General features: G+C 41.0%; 1 protein-coding gene across 2 annotated transcripts in view; it reads left to right on the top strand.

Annotated features, from left to right (window-relative positions):
* The first annotated feature begins 1,767 nt into the window (after positions 1 to 1,767).
* Positions 1,768 to 23,063, top strand: part of AFF1 (ALF transcription elongation factor 1) — a 208,209-nt gene continuing 186,913 nt past the window's right edge. For both annotated transcript variants that reach the window (XM_082653067.1, XM_082653066.1), the window contains exons 1-2: positions 1,768 to 1,890; positions 14,368 to 14,441. In XM_082653067.1, coding sequence (XP_082509193.1) covers positions 14,404 to 14,441 — 38 coding nt within the window. In that variant the 5' untranslated portion in view covers positions 1,768 to 1,890; positions 14,368 to 14,403. The remainder of the gene's footprint in view (positions 1,891 to 14,367; positions 14,442 to 23,063) is intronic.

Below are 23,063 nucleotides of genomic sequence, written 5' to 3'. Positions count from 1 at the left end.
CTGATATGGCCCATCACCTAGCACATTGCCTTAAAAACATTCCTATAAATGAAATGAACTATTCCCTGAACCAAAGCTACATCATCTTCAACAAAAAATTTTTGCAAAATTACATCCCTCAGCTCCAAAAGCAGTAAAATAATATTATCAAACTTGCACTGTCAACATCATTTACTAAATTGACTACAGTTTGAAGGTATTAGGAGGTGTTATGGGATTAGGAACACAACAAAGGAAAAAGTTTTAGATTGGTAAAAACCTTCAGATAATAAATTATGACCAGGCTTATATATATTTTACAATGAAATATATTAATTCCATAACAAAAAGGTTAAAATATTTGTTATGATTAAAATAGATACCAATCTCTGTTAGAAACATTTAAGAAGTGCACAAACTTGCATCTGTCAGGAGTGACTGCCGTCCCACCCTGCCCAGGGAAGACCTCCAAAACTTTCATCTAGAGGCACACTAGATCTCATCAGGGGTAACGTAATTATTTTAGCTGTTAAGGTAAATCAAATCAATATCATCATGGGAGCATAGGGAGTAGGGAGAAGAGTTATATTTTGGAAGGCAGTCCATGGGAAATTAAGTCAAGCAGCCCAGAGTTTAATTTGGAAATGCAAGTATCTATCACTTAGGTTTTCAAATACTGTTCATGTTGACAATGAGGGACACGAGGGACAAAGCAACAACAACAACAAAGGAGGGGAGAACAGAGAGGGCACGGAAGGGGGATATTTTCATACATTATATTAATTTACATTTACATTATATTGCATATGAATAAGATGATTTTCTTCATCCAAATAATTTCAGTCATTTAAACCATTAAGATATTGGAAAGAAGCCTGTCTGGGCCATTTGATACAATCTTCCTGCATCTCTTTCAGGGAGGAAGGTGAGATGATGCAAAGAACTCAGCGTGATGCTTTCCTTGGTATGTTCAAAGAAGGGATCGGGTAGCAACGAGACATAAGCTTTTGGATCTATTTGACAAAGCCCCAATACCCAGTAGAATTTCTTGGGGTTGGGCTGCTGAAGGGCAAGAACCGGGAGGCTGGATTCTGGAGACCTGGTTTCTCGTGCCACTTTTGAGCTTGTGACATTGGGCACAATACTTATTTTCAGCTCTTCGGTTTCATTATTTGGGAAACGGCAGCAATAATGTGTCTGTTCTATAAGGCTGTTACGAAGATGAGACGGGCCTGTGTGTGAAAAGCCCTTTATAAACCGTAAAACGCTCTCCAGATGTTAGTTATTATCTCCTTTAAAGGATACAGAATGTTTCAATTGTGTAAGAGACTGCAAAAAGACTCCTTGACACTTTAGTCAGAACTTGACCCTAAGCTTAATCCCGCTGTAAAGCGAAAGGGTACTTGTGTCCCACACCAGCCGGGGGGAGGGTCACCCATGCTGCCGGTGCGGTCACTGCAGTATTCCATCCTGAGAGGCTGCTCGCCCTAGATCCTCCCACTGGTCCCGAGGGGAGGGCCGAGCAGTTCCTCTCCATCTGGGTGGCGCCAGCTAGAGGGCGTGGGCCGGGCGGGGCCGGGGAGCGCGGGGGGGGGGGGCGTGACCTCCTGGGGGCGTGGCTTCGCTTCCTGGGCGTTCCTGGGCCGACGGCGCACAGAGGTTGCCAGCCAGCGAGCGAGCGAGCGAGCGAGCGGGCGAGCGCGCAGCTTCTGCGCACTCGGCCGCCGCCTGCGCGCGTCGCTGGTACAGCTGCGTTCTCGCCTCCGCGGCTGGGAGCCGGGTCCAGCGCTAGCCGACGCTGAGCGCCCTGTGCTCCCCACACCTGCGCGCCTTCCCGACGGCAACAGGTCAGGGGCGGGCCGAGGCGGCGAGGGCGCACGACCCGAGACTGGAGGACTAAAGGTCTGGAAGGTAAGCGGAACCCTGCGCCCCTCGGGCTGGGGGTCATCCTGGCCAGAACGCCGCGGTAGCTGACTTCTGGGAAGCCCAGGCTCTGCCGCCTCGCTGCCGGCTTCCCAGCACGCTGGCTCAAGTCGCTGGTGTTCCCGCTTTTCCAGTGGGAACCTTAGGGTAGAACGGGCGAAGGAGACGCAGAGCTCGCACCGTCCTTACAAATCCCGGCAGGTAGCGTCTAGAAAAACTGGGGAGGGGAACACAGGAAGGGACCCATCCTCCTCCCCAAAATCAAACGTTGGCCCGTGAGCCCCGCGTCTTGCCGATAGATGTTCGGATTTTGGAACCTGGTCCCGAGGTTGCGTAATAGAAGAGTCCCAGAAGTTTCTCAGGGGGGGTAAAAGCGGGGCTTTTCTCTCCTCTATTACGAGTTCCCATCCCTCCCGTCATAGTCACCCCTCCCCCCTACGTCTAGTAGAGACAGATTGGTGGTTCCAATCTCATCAAATTGTGATTGAGGTGGAAGCGTGCGTCGGTGGTCCGCACTCTAGAGAGGGAGGAGAAAAGTTGGAGGCACCTTCTGAGGCTTGCTCCTGGCACACAGGGAGACGGCGTCTGCAGAACATGGAACTGGTTAATTTCCCTTGACGGTAATTTTTTCTTGGTGTTTGATCCTCCGACTGCCGCACGCTAGCCCTCCGACTGTGCGAGCGCCGGGGTCGGCGAATTAGGAGAGGAATTGGAGGGTTATAGGAATCATACTTTCCTATAATGTGTTGGGAGTATCGTTAATGAAGCTGCGAGGGACCTTCAAGGGGCTTGATATTTTCCTCGTAGGTTAGTCTTATAGGAGTTTACACACACAGACCCCGTATTGTTGTGCAAATTGTCCCAGGAAGACCCTTGGCTTTGGAGGTGGAGGTGGAGGTGTGTCCGAATCTTTCGGGAGCTCATCTCTGTTGGGAGCTGAAGTGGGGGTGGGGAAGGCCTTACAGACGAAGTTTTGTTTTTTTAAGGGTGGGATGGGGTAATCTTAACCCTCTTGGTGCCTGTTGGAGGCGGGGATGGGGATGGGAGATGAGGGATGACACACCATCAAGAAACCAGACAGATATAAAACTTTAAAGGCGAAACTGTACATTAAGGCGAAGACCCAGTGTTCCCTGAGACGGTTGGAAGGTGAGAAGAGCTCAGTAATTGAGGCACAGAAACCTCAGGCAAGGGACCGGCCTGAGAATTTGGGGGATTTTGCTTGTGCAAGATTATTTCAGAGCAAGGTCATGCAGAGGTGGTAGAAGGAACGGGCGGTGGTGGGACACCCCTCCCGGACCAACGTGTTGTCAGACTCCGCGGGGGCATAGAAGTCACGAAAAAGAAAGACCTTTGGACTCGGGAGTCTAGTTCTGCTTAGAGGCTTAAGAATACCTAGGCATGCCCTGTTTCGATGTTTACTTCCTCTGTCTAATGTATTTCCTTAGCTTGCCTTTCATCTTTAGTGGCGAGGGTTCCTTGAGTGGATATAAATTCACAGGAGAGTTGAAAATTCTGGATGGTTTGCCTGCTTTCATTTAAAGGTGGTGTCTCTTGCCAGTGTCTGAAAGTATTTTATTTGAAGATAAATATGTAGAAGAGGAATGGAGAGAACTAAAGGATAACGACCCACGAGAATGAAAGGAAACTAGGAGAGAAAGTAGAATAGATAAAAAGCTAATTTGAATTCAGCTAGTTTAGGAAAGGGAACCAAGGAAATGATTTGGGACAGATTTGGTCACTTTAAGACAAAGAGGTATTGAAGAGTGGGATTCAAGGCTTTGGAAAAAAAATGAATTTAGATATTGGGGACTTCCTCCTCCCACCCCCCCTTCTTTTCTTTTTCTAAATAGAACTGACAGCGATGATGAGGCTAGGGATGTGGAACTTAAAGGTGTGTTACTGTGGACTCTTTGCTTCCCACTTGCAGGAAGAAAATGAACTGTTACATATCAGAGTTAATACGTCTTATTCATTCACTGTAGCAATTGAATTTCTGTAGTGTCTTTGGCATTTGCTTAACTCTTCAATTTAATAAAGATACAATTTTGAAGACTCAAAATGTGTTAAGGCTCAAGTGTATTAATTTAGAATACAAAAATCATCAAGAGGCTGAGAATTTATGGCAAGAGTAAAGCCCAGGTGATTTTCAACATTGCTTGCTCCTACAAGATGCAGAATATGCATGCATTTTTTGCTACCAGAAGTCACTGTTTCATTGTGGGGTTATGACATGGTAAGTAGGTAAGTAGTTAGACTATGTCAAAACTGGCTTTCTCTTCTGTTTCCTTTTGGTTTCACTGAATTTTGAAAGGACTTGGTGGAGCTAAAAGTAACTTTTTTATTGACTAAGATACTTGCTTAATTTGGTTTTGGATTACATTGGAAGAGTATTGTTCGATTAAGGTATATATATGTAAATATATGAGTTGCATCTTTATTAGGTACCTCTATAAATCACTGTAGCCATGTGATTGTTTAGTTGAAGTTATATTGCCTTGGGAGTTGAAAAGATGGGTAAAAAAAAAAAGCTTAGGAAAGGCAAACTTGTTTTCCATATTTAAAAAAATATTTATTTATTTTTGGCTGCATTGGGTCTTCATTGCTGCATGCGGGCTTTCTCTAGTTGTGGCGAACAGGGGCTACTCTTTATTGGGGTGCACGGGCTTCTCATTGCGGTGGCTTCTCTTGTTGCAGAGCACAGTCTCTAGGCGCACAGACTTCAGTAGTCTCAGTAGTTGTGGCTCGTGGGCTCTAGAGCGCAGGCTCAGTAGTAGTGGTGCACGGGCTTGGTTGCTCTGCAGCATGTGGGATCTTCCCGGACCAGGGATTGAACCTTTGTCCCCTGCATTGGCAGGTGGATTCTTAACCACTGCACCACCAGGGAAGCCCCATATTTTTAAAGAAGCAAACGAAAGGAGTTTCACGTTCAACTCTGTAATTTGTGCTCTTTCATCAAACAAATTTGCATAATCCTTTATGAAGTTAGTTGACTGTTAAAATTCCAAATCTTGAGATAGACTGTGCTTCTTGTTAAAAGGTAGAACTAATTTATATATAAATATCTGAATTATTATAAGACATACACAGGGGACAGTACACTCTGCAGATGTCCCTTAAGGTATAGCAACATAGCTGGGATATTCTCCTTACTATTGCAGCTCTACACTGAAAGCTGTCCTTCAACTTGAATTCATTTGCTATCTTAGATTTGTCTGTTGAAGCTAAAAGCCCAAAGTTCCCCTATTTTAAGACTAGACCGTTAACTAATTTTTCAGGAGATCGAGAAAGTATGTTGGAGAGAGTACAAATTAAGGAACTGCATTTACCATACATAAAGTTTTGTAAATAAATTATATTTTTTCATTAAATTATAAATTCAACAATGATTTCTGTTCTCAAATGATATTTGACAGTGATTTTGTAGCAGTCTCTTTTTATACACAATAGTAGCTTATTTAATATTTGCTGATTTAATATTAGATTTCATTAAAAGAGATTACATAAACCCTATAATCTATTTATTAAAATTCTACCACAGTGAAGAAGTAAATGTGGAATATTTAGTTCTTTGTAGGTGCACATCCTTTATTCCTGACTGTTTACAAGAGCACAAGAGATTGTCGTAGATGGGAAACCACGAGGCTCCTAAGGCCGTGAGGGTTGCTAATAGGAGTTTCTGTCTTATGCCTTAGGACAGAACTCCTTCAGTAGTGTTCTCCAGGGGACGAAAATCAGCTGATTTTCTTAAATTATCTGTCCCATTTAAAACATGACTAAGGATTTCTTGTTCAAGTGACTTTTTCCTATTAAAAGACTGAGATTATTGTGACAAGTGGAGCCCAGAGGAATCAATTACATCATTAATATAATACCTCATGTTCATTCCCAATACCTCATAAGTATCGAGCATCTTCTAGTGCCAGACAGTACTCTAAGCTTTGGAGAAACTGATAACACCAGATCAAGACAGAGAAAGAGCCCATGCAGGTGGAGTTTACATCCACATAGCACAAAAGCTGTTTACCAACGGCTTTCACATGACATATCATTTAGGCCTAATTGCAACTCTGAAGTTGGAGTTCATTCTACATTTTAAAATCAGGAAATTGAGTTGAAGAGTTAAGTGACTTGACTCTGTGACTCAAAGCCTGCTGCCCTTTCTACTGTGGTACACTGTGTTGGCTGTGTTGATATGTGGTTTCCTGTTTTTCAAGAATTACAGCTTGACTCTCAAATATAAATAGTGTTTCTCCTTGGCTAAGTAATTCTTTCTAATCATTATGGGAATAAAAAAGCAGGTATTTTCATTTAGCATTATGGACATATATCTGTGACTCCAAAGGAGAATATGCAGATGTATTAAACAGACATGTGGTATTTATTTGCACCAAATAAAGATCCCTACCTTCCTAAAAATTAAATGCAAGGGCTTAGGAGCCATCTCCCTTAGTGCTTCAAATCTATTATTCAAGTTATGAAAGGTCAGTTCCCATCCCTATGTAAATCAGGATATACTCATACCATTTTGTTCTATCTTATAGATACAGTGAATATATGCAGAATATATGCATATGGCAGTGTTTTTCAAACTTATAGTAAGCATCAGAATCTCCTGGAAGGCTTTTAAGACACAGATGTGTCTCTTCCTCCCCCACTCCCCAAGTTTCTGATTCAGTAGGTCTGGGGAAATGCCCAAGAATTTACACTTGTAACATGTTTGCAGGTGATATTGATGCTTCTAGTTCTGGAATTACACTTTGAGGACTACTGCAGTATAGCAGAGAATTTAAAAGCATGGTTTCTAAGCCAGACAGCTTGGGCTTGAATCTTGGATATGCCACCTACTAGCTGTCAGACCTTAGGCAAATTACTTAACTTCTTGTCAAGAACTGTTAAGGCTCTGAGATTTTACCCTGCTTTCAAGGTAACAAGCTAACCTGCCACAGTTTCATGGACTCTTGGGAATGGGTTTATTATTCATAATAATAGCTGTGGCCAGAGTATCACCATTTTCTTATACTGGTTCCCTAAGCCCCAGTTTCCAAAGAAGGGAGATGTGGAGAGAGTCAGACGTTACCTGCAAACACAGTGGATTATATTAAGGAGAGAAATCCTGATCTTAGGGAATCCTAATGGGCAGTAAGCATGACTGCCCTTTGTTCCAGAGGGAGACATTATCTTGATTATACTGGATAGTAGTAAACCTGCCACCCTTTGCTCTAGAAGGAGACGTTATATTTTTCAAAGCTGTTCTCTATACAAGTATCTTTAAAGATTGTATGGAACAAAAGCAGTTGGTGCCTCTGCTTGTACAATATGCAGAAATGACCCATGGAGAGTTGGCTCCCAATACTTTTCCATTCCCTTATACAATGGAGTTAACAATACTGTAGTATCTCCCTTACTGGGTAGTTGGGTAGATTAAAGGTAATAAGACTTGGCAAGTGCTTGAAGCAGAACATAATAAGTGCTACATAAATATTTCCTATTATTACTCCTGAAGGAAAAACATTTTTTTTAATGGTAAGTATTGCCTTATAAGATGAAATAATTGCTTTACTGAGTATCCCTAACTTTGAGTTCATTCCAAGAAACTTCTTTAATGGGTCTAAGTTCTAAAATGGCGATGATGCATTGTATGATAATCTTACCATTCCATGGGGAATGAGGCTTAAATATTTACTACCAACATTCATGTGCTCTCCCATGTGTCTCCGCCTCCTTAAGCTATACAGAATCATGTGACTAATTCTGTCCAGTGGGCTGTCTATGGGAGTAACATATATTCCTGGACTGAAGCATTTAAGTGGCTCTTATGAGACCCTCCACCTCTATTTTTTTACTATAGTAAACCCTGCAGCCACATTTTGAGATATTGGAGCTTCCAACTTGGCTTTTTTCCAGCTTAGGTTTCTCAGTGTGGAGAAAATTCCCTGCCTCCTTCTTACACCCCTCCCCTTCCCCCCCCCCCCGCAATATGCAATGGACATAAAGAATAATCAGGAAATAAGTTTTTGTGCTATCAAGCTACTGAAATTTGGGGGTTAATTTGCCACTATAGCATAACCTAGACTACTCTTACTATATTCCAGTATCTATAATACCTGCCTACTGTGAGAAAGTTGACAGTCAATTATTTTAAAATATAGGCTCTGAGTATATATATGTAAAGCTGGGCAAAGAGCTTGCATTCTGTGGAGGAGATATAAACATTAACATATTTATTTACTTAGCATAAGTTAATTTCAGATAGTGGTAAGTACTATGAAAAGATAAGTGTGGCCAACACTGTTCTTTTCTTCCCCAGTGCTCATTCCCATTTTTTTGTTGCTAAGAGAACCTTGATTGTGTGTGGGATTACATTGTGCCCAGCCTTAGGCAGTAGATCATGTTTGTTCTCAACCACTGACAACAATTTGTATCCTGATTTACCTGCAGCTGGAGGAGGCCACGTGACCTAGTTCTGGTTTTTAGATAGGTTTGGGGAAGGATTCCTCTCCTGACAAAAGGGGAGAGATGTGGCTGACACAGCCACACCTTCCTCCTCTCATCTTCTACCTGCCTTGCATGTTGAAAAGCCGTCTGGTTATGGCAGCAACCTTTTTGTACCATGAAAGGACAAACATAAAGACAGCATGCTAAATGTGGCAGAGCCAGAATTCCTGATGGCCTCACTGAACAGCTAAAATTATACCAGTAGCCACCCTCCTCTAGACTTGCTATTAATTAAGCACTTGTTACTTGCAGCTAGGCACATTCTGAATCCGTATAGAGTATAATGGAATAGAACATGGGTTGGCAGGAGGGCACAGCAGCGCTACATTAGCTACTGTATTCAGGGGAGACCTCTTTGAGAATTTATCATTTGAGCTGAGACCTGAATGATGGGAGGGAGCTGACAAGGTGTGGGATGTGTACTTGAGTCTGGGGGCAGCACCAGAGCCCCCTAGAACAAGGATTTGAAGTGGAGAAGAGATAGTTGGGGAAATCATGTTCCAGTATGAATTTCTAGGCATGTGGGCTTCATGTGGCACTGGAGAGCTAAAGGAATTGTAGGTGCTCAGGTCAGTTTGGGGCCCTGGGAGATTGTGGGGTACTTGGGGTAGAGTTCTGGAGAATTCAGATGAAAACAGTATATGACCCATGACTCACCCATGACACGTTGCCAATTACCAAGAGACTGTTATTCCTGGAGGGTATGTGTGGAAAAGGGGAAGGAGATCTGACCAGGGACTACTGATCAGTCCAGACATCCTCTGGTCTCTGGACAGTTATTTTCCTAATATTCTCCTTTGGAAACTGGGTCATGGTCATGGGGCTTTGAGACCTGCTTAGCGCTGTTTGTCCAGTTGAAAAGCTTCTCTAATGTATGGATTGTCCCTAGCATGTGCTTTGGTTGGCAGAAAGATAACCGGAACAACTACTACAACCATTTATTGAGTGCTCACCATGAGCTTGGCATTGTGCTAAAAACATTACACCCATTTTATTTAACCCTACAACAACCCCAGGAAGCCCCATATTACTGATGAGAAGGCTGAGACCTTGGGGGAGAACAGTGATTTTCTTGAGGTTATATACCTAGCAGGTTGCAAAGCAGGCCTTTAAACAAGCATGTCACAAAGACTGCTGAGAGTAGGTTCCCCAGAATGTGCTAAGTTTGGGAGCACTTAATGACCTAGAACAGAATATTTGAAAATATCCTGAATAATTTTTCTGTATTCCTCCTCTCTCTTGGTTTCCTTGTAATTATATATGTATATGGCGTAAATGTCTATAAAACTTAAAAAAAAATTTTTTTTTTACTTGAAATGTTTTACCTATTTTGGGGAGAAAAGTAGTTTGATGTACATGACATTTTTATTTCTGAATAAATTTGCATTGCAAGAGGCTGGAAGGCCTATGAAGGGTCACTTAAATAGATCTGGCAAGGTACAGTCCTACATGCAGCATAGTCTGTTTCACTTACATAAAAAGTGAGATAGACATTGCTGACTTAAATAAGAACTGCTATGTATTGAATGCCCATGATGTGTCAGTGTGCTGGGCATTTTAGCTAGATCTATAAAACACTCTTCTCAGTAACTCTGTAAAATAGGCTGTTTTCCATTTTACAGATGGGAGCACTGAGGCTGGTAGGGCTTAATTTGCCCAAAGTGATCACCTGTCTCACTTGAACTTATTCTCTTTTTGCTGTATAGCACTATGTTATGTTATGTTATTTATTTATTTGACTGCGCCGGGTTTTAGTGGCAGCACATGGGATCTTCACTGTGACATGCGGGATCTAGTTCACTGACCAGGGATTGAACCCAGGCCCCCTGCATTGGGAGTGTGGAGTCTTAACCACTGGACCACCAGGGAAGTCCCTACTCTGTTTTTAATGTAGAGCCAAGTTGGAATCTTAACTGCTTTTTTTTAACAGGAGGATTTTAAACTGCCCCCCTTCCCCATTTTTTATTCTGCTTTGTCTTTATAATCTGGTGAGAATAATATAAAAATGTATGAAAACTTCAAGAAGACCTTCTGATTTCAATATTTATGGGCCAGTACATCCCCCCCCAACCCTTATATTTAGGAAAAAAAACCGTTTACACAGATAATAAAGGATTCATAGCACATAGAATAAAAGATGAAAGTGCCCCTTTCCAGAGAAGCCACTATTAACAGTTTGGTTCTGTGTGTGTGTTTGTGTGTGTGTATGTTATGGGTGTGTGTTATGCATAAATATAAAAGGAAAGCATTTTCTTTTCAAACAAATTGGCTCACATTGTACATTTTGTTCAGCATCTTGTTTGGATAAACCTATTCTTTTTGATGTTTCATTGTGTCTCATGTGCCATAATTTATTTACCATTTCTGTGTTTATATGTATTAGGTTGTTACCACTTTTTTTTTTTTGCTATTATAAACAACATTTTATTGCACAAACCTTCTTGTACAAATGTGACTTTTTAAGAAAGATTTTCAAAGGAGACATTAACTGAAGCATATACTAATTGCCTTTCTTAGCAGTAGTTTAGGGTTATAACTTCCTGACTACAGTAGGCCTCCATTCTAACCTAACTAACCTTATATCTGAGTTGTGTGGTTACTCTGTACAGCTGTGCAAATCATACATACATCAGCATCTAAGTAGACTTCCACAGGCTGAATGTGGTCTTTCCTGTGAGTCGTAAGAGTCAATAATCTGGTGATATAGCCTCCTTACCCTTGCCTCTGTGGAACGGATTGAGCCACCATACAAGGTTATGAATTTGAATTGTACACACAAGTCCCTGGCTGTGCCCAGGGGCCAGATGCCTCAGAGAATATGTCTCTTGCACTTTGTACTTCACTCACCCACCCAAGAAGCCAGTAGTGAGAGCCAGGGATTCTGCTGACTCCTTCAGTCTTGGACTTGTCAGTTCCTAGGCCCATTTTTAATTTTTTTAAAAAAATTAATTTTTTTTTTTTTGTGTGGTACACTGGCCTCTCACTGTTGTGGCCTCTCCCGTTGCGGAGCACAGGCTCCGGACGCGCAGGCGCAGCGGCCATGGCTCACGGGCCCAGCCGCTCTGCGGCATGTGGGATCTTCCCGGACCGGGGCACGAACCCGTGTCCCCTGCATCGGCAGGCGGACTCTCAACCACTGCGCCACCAGGGGAGCTCCCCTAGGACCATTTTTTAAAAAACAGGCTGGCTGGCTTGCTTGCTTTATTTATTTATCTATTTATTTATTTATAGCAGTTAAGTTCACAGCAAAATTGAGTGGAAGGTATAGAGATTTCCCGTAGACTTCCCTGTCCCCATCCCCACCCCTAGCTTCCCCCATAATCAACTGTCTCCTACTAGGGTGGTACATTTGTTACAATTGAGGAACATGAGCATTGACACATCATTATCAGCCAGAGTGCTAGACCATCTTTTAACTACAGCTCTGCCTGGTTTGCTCCTCACTTCCTTTAAGCCTTTGCTCAAATGTTTCCTTCTCTGACCACTCTATATAAAATTGTAACACCTTACCTCCTTTCCTCTCTGGCGCGCTACACTGTTCACTTTGTTTTTCTCCTTTTAAAGTCTAACATCTATATATTATGTTTCATCTTTGCTTACCTCCTGTAGTTTGTCAACTCAGCATGGCAAGTGCCTATTTCCTTCACTCTCTTATTCTTACAGTAGATACCCAGGAAATATTTGTTGGCTCAGTGAGTAAATGAACAAACAAGGGAACTCAGGACCACGCTGTCAGGTTGACATCCCTCAACAGCCCCTCTGCCCCCTCCCTTGCTGCCCTCCTTTCTCCACCAATCCGCCCTGGGATGGGTGCTGTTGGGCCGCAAGCAGGTGGACCCTCCTCACTGGGAGGGCTGTGTTGGGGACTGCCATCATGGACTCTTGAGAAGGCTTTACAGTGTTAAGAAGATTAATGCCAAAGCAAATGCCTACTATTTTATTGATAATTTGCTGTGGGCCAGCCCTGCATGTTGAGAGAGAAAGAGAGAGAGAGGGGAGGTGGGGTAAGGGGGAGGGAAAGGAGGGTAGAGAAAGACAGAGGAAGAAGGAGAAACAGAAGTATGTGTTTGAGGGACTTCCCCGGTGGTCCAGTGGTTAGGACTCTGCACTTTCATTGCTGAGGATGCAGGTTCAGTCCCTGGTCAGGGAACTAGCATCCTGCAAGCTGCACAGTGTGCACACCCCCCAACAAGAAAAAAGTGTGTGTTTGATGGGCTTCCCTCATGGCACAGTGGTTAATCCGCCTGCGAATGCAGGGGACACAGGTTTGAGCCCTGGTCCGGGAAGATCTCACATGCCGTGGAGCAACTAGCCCGTAGAGCAACTAGCCCGTGAGCCACAACTACTGAGCCTGCGCTCTAGAGCCTGTGCGCCACAACTGCTGAAGCCCGAGCCCCTAGAGCCCATGCTCCCTGACAAGAGAAGCCACCGCAATGAGAAGCCTGCGGATCATAATGAAGAGCAGCCCCTGCTTGCCACAACTAGAGAAAAGCCCGCCAGCAGCAACAAAGACCCAATGCAGCCAAAAATAAAATAAATTAATAATAATTTAAAAAATCATGTGTTTGAGAGAGGGAAAGTGAGAGAGTAAGGGGGGAGAGTGAGGGAGGTGGTTGGGATTTGAGTTGGAGAATTTAGGAAACTTGCCTAGGGCCACTATAGCCAGTTGAAGGAGTGGCCTACTCCAAAGCATGTTTGACCCTGAAAATTTGAGCTCTACTAGTGTGAGTTTAATTAGAATATTTGTAGCATCTGTGTTACATTCTTTTGGGGGAGGAGATAGAGTGGCAAGTGGTATCTACTAATATGAAACATTGTAGTCAGCAAGTCAGCAATTTTAATTTCATGGAGGGGGAGATAAAAGACCTTATCAAGAGGCAGAGTAGAGCTGAAGGACTCTATTCAGCGTTTCTTCAGCCTTAGGCAAAAAGCCTCTTAAAGTAGCAGACAAGCTAAAATTGTTACAAATTTAACATCATGTTTCCATTTGTATCAAATAGTTCGTTAAATTGGTACTAAGATAATTTGGTAACATACCCTCTGCCTTAAGGATGTTTGAAAAAATAGAAACTATTTAAAGCAAGTTAGGATAAGAGCAGTAAATTTACAAATACATACAAGAAAGGGAAAAGGAAACAGCTGTTGATAGTGTTAACCATAGAGAGAGAGGTTGTTTCTAGAGATACACAAGATAGTACCAAGGCCATCTGCCCAGGTTGGATAACAACTTTTTAAAACTAGTACTGTTTTGAGAGAATGCTCCAGAATTGCTTTGGTGGTTAAGTACCTTTTATGAGTGGAAGTAAAATCTCAGGATTGGCTCTTAAACTGGGCCCACTTTTTTATTTAGTGTGGAATTCTTATGTGAAGATCAACTATTAATTTTTTCTTGTCCATACTCTTTCACCATTTTCCCTTTTGACTCTAGTGAGGTTGTTGACACAACCTATTACCTTAGGCAACTTACTTAAAACTGAGTTTCAGTTTTCTTATATATAAAATGGGGTATTTGGTATATGGTGTATTATTATGCAATACTAATTAGTATGCAATACTAATGTTACATTCCATGTAAACATTACAGTACACTTACACCTTGCAAGTGTATTGTAATGTTTACATGAAATGTCATTTTTAGAGGGCTTAACACAATGCTTGGCACAAAGTAGACACTGGGGAAATGTTATTTCCTTTCTTCCTTCTCATGATAAACTTGTGCACATTTTTTCCTGGCTGAAATTGCTTTGAGTAGCAGCCTTAAAATTAAAAGTACATTTGGCCAAAAGTGCATTTGGCCTTTGATATATGCTGGCTGGTTTGTTCACGCAATTTGAGATTTGGTGAAGAGCCATTCTCTTATTCGAATGGGAACTTTGAATTCTGTGTCCAATAAGATTTCTTACAGGTCAGGTGTACCTATGAGGTTACTTACGGGCTAATGTTCACAGGCTGCTGTGTCTCTTTCAGATGAATAGACTCGTCGCTTTCCACTGACTGGCAGCAATGGCATTTACCGAAAGAGTCAACAGCAGTGGCAACAGGTAACCATGAAATCCATGATGCAAGGATGTGATATTTAATTTTATAATCTATTGTTCAAAGAATAAGTTTGGTCCTTTTTATTTTTGTGACTTATGACTCTCTGGTGCAGGAAAATGTGTGAAAATTTCTGTTTTCTCTACATAAAGTCAAACCTATTAGACTGGCTACATATTTTCTTTAAATCTAGTACTCTCAACTCATTTCTTTAACATGTGGTTGTGATGTTAGATCAGCGTCTTAATTCTCAGTTCAAGGTACTGGTCCAGATTACACTGATCTGGGAAAATGTACACCTATTCAGCTTGTACTGAAACAGATATCATGATGAAATCCGCCTTATGAGAGCCTTGAAAGAGGGAATTCTGTCAGTTACATTTTATGACTTTCACATCTCTCCCTACAACTCTGTATATATAGTTCTTGCATATAGTACATGTCCAGGGTTGGTTGAGGGGAGCATATTTATATTCTGAAGCAGTTATAAAGAATAACCCATTTGCTATCCAGAAGGAATTCTTAATATCACTGATCAGTTTTTATTTATACTATTAGATGCTCAGATACATATATATGAAGGTATGAGACATGTAGACTCAAACTTAATTAATATTTCTTGAGTAATAGATGATGGTGACTGTAATTCTGGAACATTCTGATGCTTTCCTACTTCCTCCTCCTTTCTGGTTCATTTAGGAAATTCTTCCTGTACTCCAGGTGGTCCTGTTGGTCCTGTTGTTAAACTTGGTACACTCTCCTCCCCCACAGAGGAAACCATGTGACCCAGGCTGCAACAGTCCACATTCTGCTAGAGCCAGAGGGGAAGCTGTTATCATCCGTTTTTTTAGGCTTATTCATAATGTTTGGTTACACATAAGTTTTAAATTTTTATGTAGTTAAATGTCTTCTTTATGGATTCTGGTTTTGATTGTGCTTAGAAAGGTCTTTCCTACTCCAAGATTGAGAAAATAATGTCATGTGTTCTCTGCTGGCACTTGAAAGGTTTCATTTTTTGCATTTAATCAGAACTTGTAAGCTGGTGGCCTATGGGGCAGATCTGGTCAACAGATGGGTTTTCTTTGGCCTCTCACAGTGTTCTAAAAAATATATATCTACCAATGATTTTTACATAATGATCTAGACTTCCATCGTCTCTTAAAAAACTTAACAACATTGGGTTTGCATTGCAATATAGCAACATTCAGATGGAATTGAATAGCTACTTCCTCTTTTTGAGAAGTCATGAGTTTTCTAATTCAAAACTTCCTAAGTACTTTTCAGGTGTGCCAAGATGTTGCTCTCCCCAACCAGAACTCCAGAACTCCAGAACTCCAGAACTCCCACCTGATTTCCTCCTGCAGATATCTGCTTTGTCAGCTTGCCCCAGAGAGACTTGATGTTAAAAAAAAAAAAAAAAAAAAAATGTTGGGGAAGTACGATGCTTTCTAGTTCACTACAATTCCCACACAGCTGGATTTACACACTGAGTTAGCTGCTTCACCTTCTTAACTTGCAACCCATTTTAGATCTTTGACTTTTTAGCATTTTGATCCATCTGTAATTAAAGTTAGTGTAAAGTGTGTGTTGTAAATTTCCATTTTAATAAGAAATGAAAAAAGTCTGGGGATGTTAGGGAGCCTTTTTTTTTTTTTTTTAAGCAAAAGACTAGCCAGTTGTTACAACATAATTTATTAAATCATCTATCTTTACTGATTTGAGTGCTGTTTCCAAATTCCATCAGATTGTTGAGTCTATTATTAGATTCTTTTTTTCCATTGATTGCCTCTTCTGGCAATGGTGCTATACTATTTCAGTGTATTTTTATAGGTCTTAATATTCAGGCAGATTCTTTGTCATTACTTTTCATTTTTAGAATTTTTATAGCTATTCACATCTGATTACATTTCCACGTGTACTCTGGAGTCATTAGTCATTTTCTAGAAAAATTGTTGGCATTTTGATTGGGGTCCCTTTGCATTAATCAATTAGATTTGAATTTGATAAAACATTAAAACTGGGTCTTTTTACAAAGGTATCTAAATATCAGATTAATGAAAATTTACGGAGTGAAGCAATTTTAAAATTCAATTCTAAGATTTTTTGGAGGTATGATTTTTCAACTATTCTGGTTATTGACACTGCACCCAGGGTAATTTCTGGTAGGAGAATCAATTATAGTTAACAACATCATCAGTGACAATTTAAAAAAGATATTTTGTAGTCTTATTATTTACATATGTTTTCTATTGTTGCTAATTATTAAGTTAGGATAGGTAACTGCCCTTTGTAGTAACATTCTAGCAATTACAGAGCTGTTTTTATTATTTGTTACATTTACCTTTTCAGCTCCTTACCTCCCTGATGTGGTCCTTTTTAATTTTAACACCCAGTACAAGTGATAAGCTAGGGGAAATCCTAAATGGAGCTCTATTTTTTTTTAATAAGTTTACTTATTTATTTATTTTTGGCTGTGTTGGGTCTTCGTTTCTGTGCGAGGGCTTTCTCTAGTTGTGGCTAGTGGGGGCCACTCTTCATCGCGATGCGTGGGCCTCTCACTGTCGCGGCCTCTCTTGTTGCAGAGCACAGGCTCCAGATGCGCAGGCTCAGTAATTGTGGCTCACGGGCCTAGTTGCTCCGCGGCATGTGGGATCTTCCCAGACCAGGGCTCGAACCTGTGTCCCCTGCATTGGCAGGCAGATTCTCAACCACTGCGCCACCAGGGAAGCCCCTGGAGCTCTATTTTTAATATATACCAAATAGCTCACTTATTTAAATGTTTAGTCATGGCAGTTTAATCTTTTAGTAGTCAAAAAAAAAAAAAATCAAATTTGTATGGAACTGGTCCAGGACTAGAATATATTTTAAAGGAAACAGATGTGTATTGAGCAGGCAGCTCTAATTGCTCAAACTAAGTAGAAGTCTGAGTGTGAATCCTTAGTTTGCTTAGGGCTATCAGAAGTCATAAGCATGGACAGAATATTAATGTCATGTGTAAAGACAATATTTGTTTTAGTTCTTGTAAATAATAGGCTTATTCCCTGGCTTCCAAATTTATCAGCATTAGACATTATTGAATCTGATTTACTTAAATTTCCCCTCATCTTCCTTCCCCTCCCCGTTTTGTTCTTTCTAAAAATTGTCATTGGAGTATAACAAACTGAAAAGGGCAGACATTATTAGTACAGTTCGGTGCATTTTCACAAAGTGAACACACTTGTGTAACCGATCAAGCAACAACAATACCAGCTCTCCAGAAGCCCCTCCTGTCCCCTTTCAGCTGCTGTCTCCCTCAAAGCCTGCCACTATTCTGACTTCTAACACCATGGATTTGTTTTGCCTGCTTTTGATTTTTATTTAAAAATAATCATATAGTATATTCTTTTACGTTGTCTATTTAGTTCTGATGTTTATGTTATTTTATTTTATAAACTTGAATATCTTTAACATTTATATGTCTTTATAATAAGGTATTTTAAATTAATGTACCATATTAATTATATTATATAATCAATATTAAATTTAAAAAATTTCCATCAACTTTTCATAGTCTAATACGATAGTATAATTATCCTTACTATTTTTCCACTTCTCTCTCCTCTACCCTCCAACTGTTAGCTCTGCTTTTTGTTTTAAATTGTCCAGATTGATAGTACATTTTATTTTATAAGCTTCTGTGCCCTTGCAAGCTTTGTCTTTGAATTGATAATAAAAGCTGAAAAACCAATAAGCATTATTTACATTATTTTGATTGGGAAGCAAAATAGTGTTTAGGGTTTCATTTCTCCTCTATGGGTTCAAAGTCAACCCAAGTACCACTTGAGAAATATCATATTGATCAGGACAGATGAATTCTTTAGCTGAGTAAATTGTTCAAATTCATGCCACATTTTAAATTCCTTCATCTTTGGATGGTATTTTTATTTTTCCTGGAGTTTGTAATTACTTTTCTTTTTCCGTCTTGAAAGAGAGAACATGCCTTTTTTTGATGTCACTACCATGTTCCCCTTCTTACCCTTCTGTATGCATTAGGAGATTTGCTGATATGCTTTTCAGTTTGGGTGAAGATTTGAAGGATTGCATTCTGTGAACCCTGAATCATAATGCTGTAGTCGTGGATGCTCTACTTCCCCAGGAGAGTCTGAAATAATGTTTAACTCTCCTAATTGAGGAGAGTCCTCAATTAGTGAGGAGGCTACAAGGTGTTAAGCTGATTAACACCTATTATATAGACAGATTTTCTTTGTGTAAGTAAATCAGGGGCCTGACTTCCAGACTCTCAGGAGAGAGATTAATGGCTGTAGGCCGTGTTTTCCTGGAACAGTGATTGGCCTGGGCATTGTAAATAATCCACACCTGGAATTGTGAAATTTCCTGTATTTCCCAAGCAAGTTGTTTTAGGCCTGATTTACAAGTGCAATGATGTTTCTTATGTAGAATGCATTGTTTCCCTTTATTTTAGAAAATGGTTCCTAAGTGTGAAGTATGTGTCATTGTCATATGTAGTTTTAAGATGAGTCATTCAGTTTGATGGCTTTAGAAGAGTTTGATTTCAGACTCATCCCAGACCTGAGGAAATCTTTTTCAGAATTAGTTATTTCCCAAATGGATAGTTAAATTTTGGGGTGGGGGGTAGGGGGGAAAGACTCAACTGTAGAAGTATTGAGTAAGTTTACCAGTAAAATCCAATTGACCTGTTACTGCATGGGTGATATATTGGGCTTGAGTGTGGAACTCCAGAGCCACAACTTGTGTTTCGATCTCTGATACGTTGGTTACTTGGACAAATTGCTCAACTTTTAAAGCCTCATTAAAATGGGGATACAGAGAATAATGTATGTAAAGTGCTTATCACAGTTCCTGGTAAATCATAAGTCCTTGATACATTATTAATTCTATCGCTCTGGTGAGGGTGGTATAGTGCTGGGTTTCAGGAGAGTCGGTACCTTCCTCAATTCTACCTCAAAGGAGAAAGGCTTTGTTTAGAGGCAACTCCCTGGATGGAAGGGATTCCTTTGTGAGCTATTCCAGGAATAGTATACATAGGAAGGAGAGTGATAGAGGAAATAGACCTTTAAGAAAAACAAAACACAAGAGTGTATTTATTTGTGGGGCATGTGGATACACTTACAAGTTTTTCTCTGGTCTATTTTACATTTAATATTGGCTATGGGATTGTCTTAAATCATACACAGGGATTGTAGAGGTCATTCAAGCACCTATGTTTTCATTCTTTTGGGTAGCTACTTAGGGGTGGAATTGCTTTCTTGTAAGGTTGATTAACGTTTAGGTCATCTTAAGATTGTGCTAAGTTCATGGGCTTCCCTGGTGGCGCAGTGGTTAAGAATCCGCCTGCCAATGCAGGGGACGTGGGTTCGAGCCCTGGTCTGGGAAGATCCCACATGCCGCAGAGCAACTAAGCCTGTGCGCCACAACTACTGAGCCTGCGCTCCGGAGCCCGTGAGCCACAACTCCTGAAGCCCGGGCGCCTGGAGCCCATGCTCTGCAACAAGAGAGGCCACCGCAATGAGAAGCCTGCGCACCGCAATGAGAAGCCTGCACACCACAATGAAGAATAGCCCCCACTCACCACAGCTAGAGAAAGCCCGCTCACAGTAACAAAGACCCAATGCAGCCAAAAATAAATAAATAAAATTAATTAAAAAAAAAAAAGATTATTCTAAATTCATAAGTCAGTGTGCCCAAGGTCGGTTTCAAGTTCATTTGTGTACGTTTTTTCTCTTTGTCTTTAGCCCTGAATTCTACTAATGCTGTGAGTTGGAGGAGAATGAATTAATATTTTTTCAGTGCCTTCAATAGAATGGCTACTAGTCCAAGCAGTTGGCATTATATCATTTTAGGTGACACTTTGGTCCATGGTGGTGGATAAGATGGACATTGTGTTGAATTGTTTAGGATTATACCGTCTTTACAGGAATACTGATTTTATATTATCCTGATTTGGGGAAGAATCTTTTTTCTTTTTGGAGGGCTTCGGTTATAACAATCCTTTTCTTCTGAAGCTGTAGCAGTCAGCCTCCTCTGGAATCTGTGGAACAGGTTTAGAAAGAAGAGCATTTCAGTTCCAGTTTCCTCTTTTTCAGAAGCCTGGAGGACATTATTTCAGAATCTGAATCTTGTTTTCTGTACCTCATGATAACCCTGTAATGTGGTCAGATTAGATAGTAATCTGCCTCATTGAACTGCAGAAAGAAAAAGCCTGGAGAAATTAATAGTTGAATGTGTGAATCAGACTAAAGGGAATGCTGGGGCAACTAGTTTGTTTTGGAGAGAAATTGTTAAATTACTAAATAACATTTAACATGTAAGGCACTGTGCAATTTCATTTCTGCCTTTGACCAGCAAGTTCTGATTGTTTCATCAGATGATGCCTTCTTCTTAACCTGTTATGCAGAATGCCCCCATTTTTGTTGCTTTAAAATGATTTTTAAATGGTAGACGTTGGATTATATGTGTTTACATAGGTAAGATGTTAATAGATATTGTTAAGTGAACAGATCTTATTAAAGCTACTGAAAGCATGAGGTGGTCCAAGACTTCTTGTGAAGGGGAAGACAGTCTAAAGGGAGAGAGAGAGGGAGGTTGGGAAGCAGGAAAGGCAGGAGTGGAGGGTGGGACACAAGGGAAAGACAGACAGAAAGAAAGAAATCTTGTGCATTGTAGCAGCAATAAAGAATTAACATTGGCCCTGACTGGGCATGTAAACCGAATTTAGTATAGACTTTATCATACTTCTTGCCCACTCTCTTTTTTCTTCGCTTTAGAAGAAAGAATTTTATCACAGAAATATTCAGACATTAGTAGAAGTAGAGAGAATTCCCCAGATTTAACATTTCTCAATATTTTGCCACACTTAAAAAAAAAAAAAAATCTATCCTTTTTCTTTTGTTCTTTGCTGAAGTGCTTTAAAGCAAATCCCAGACATCTGTTTTTTCACTCCGGCATACTTTATGTGCATCTCCTTAAAAAAAGAGACATTTTCCTACATAATTGCATACCAATCTCATACCTAATAATATTAACATTTTAGAGTCATCTATTAATTAACCCACCTCCAAACTATCCAGATTGTTTTAAAATGTCTATTCAAGTTGTTTACATCCTAATTCAGCCAAATCAAAGTGCGTATACTGTGTTAGGTTTTATCAATTAAGTCTTAACCTAGAGCATTTGCCTTGCTTATTTGGCAGGGATGGGGGGCGGGCGGGGATTGACTGGTTGAGGAAGCTAAGTTTGAATGTCTGTCCTACTTTGTGGATTTGTCTGACTGCTCCTCTTAATGTGTTTTTGTTCTTATATACCAGTGGTTCTCAACCTGGAATACTTTTACCTCCTGGAGGTGGGGGGTGGGTACATTTGACAATGTCTTGAGAGACTTTTAGTTGTCATAATCTCATGGGTAGAGGCCAGGGATGCTGCTAAACATCCTACAGTGCTCAGGATGGCCCCCACCACAAACACTTTTCTGGCTCCAAATGTCACTAGTGCTGAGCTTGAGAATCATGTGGTTCTATCCCAGGTATTTCCTGTAGAATGGACGTTAGCTCTAAAGCTCAGTTACATTTGAGATAAGTCTTTTTGCTAAGAATAGTTAATAGTCCAAGAGTGCCGGTATCGTTCTGTGATTTGATCTGGGTGCTGCTTACAGGGGTATGTCACTGTTTGAAAATGCATGTGTGAGTGCATGTTATATTCTAATTTTTAAAGTTTACTTGAAAAGGATCTTCCTAGTTCTGCTGTGAACCTTCCTCTTTTTGACTACCACCTCAGATTCTTGGATGAGTCAAGAAATCTTTAAATCCTCTTTCCTTTTAAACTTCCTTAATTCTCAGTTCCTTTTAATGTAAGAGACTGGTAAAGATGGGGAAATGGGTGCCTTGTGACCTAATTATTGGGATGGTTATGGGTCTGTTAATGGCCAAGCCAGGGTGCTGGTGTCGTCCTTGCTCTGGAGAGTTGCCCTAAGGGAGGGAACACGGGAACAGTAAGTAATGTTAGGCCCCAAGAAAGCTTGAAGGAGAGAGAAGGAAAGTCCTCCCAGATGAGATGGCTTCAAGAGAGAAGGTTGCCTTTCTCGAGCACTGAGAAAGGGGCATTTGGGGCAGAAAGAACCAGTGGAGGCTGGGAATGCAGTAGGGGTGTGCTGGGAACCCTTTCTGCAAAGTTGTCTTAAAGCCAGCTTCTTCCCCCATCTCTGATAAATCACTGGAAGGAAAGGCAATGAATTTTTTCTGACAGTCAGTTCTTACTGGGGGCCCAAGCTTCGTTTGCAAGTGAAAGGACTGCTGTTGGAGTAGTTGACATCACAATGGGCCCTGACTCTTTTCACATCAAAGTGTAAAAGAATCTCCAGGGGTGATAAATGGGGGCTGTTGGACTCATTACTTGTAAGCAGAGCTGAGGGATGACCTCTACATTTTTTTTAATTAAAAGAAAACAGGGTTTCCTAGTGGAGAGCGTGGGGCTGCTCTTCATTTGAATTTTGACTGCTCCCACTGGAGAAGATCTTTGTTAAGGTTACGGGGAGGCAGTCTCTGTTACCTCGGGTTTGCCCTGACTCGCAAATCCTGGAGAAATGGCTCTGCCTGGGGTGGCCCTGCAGATAC

Source organism: Grampus griseus, assembly GCF_964374135.1.
Source record: "Grampus griseus genome assembly, chromosome: 4".
Taxonomy (NCBI): domain Eukaryota; kingdom Metazoa; phylum Chordata; class Mammalia; order Artiodactyla; family Delphinidae; genus Grampus; species Grampus griseus.
Note: the sequence above shows the minus strand (reverse complement) of the source record. Positions and strands in the feature narration are given on the sequence as shown.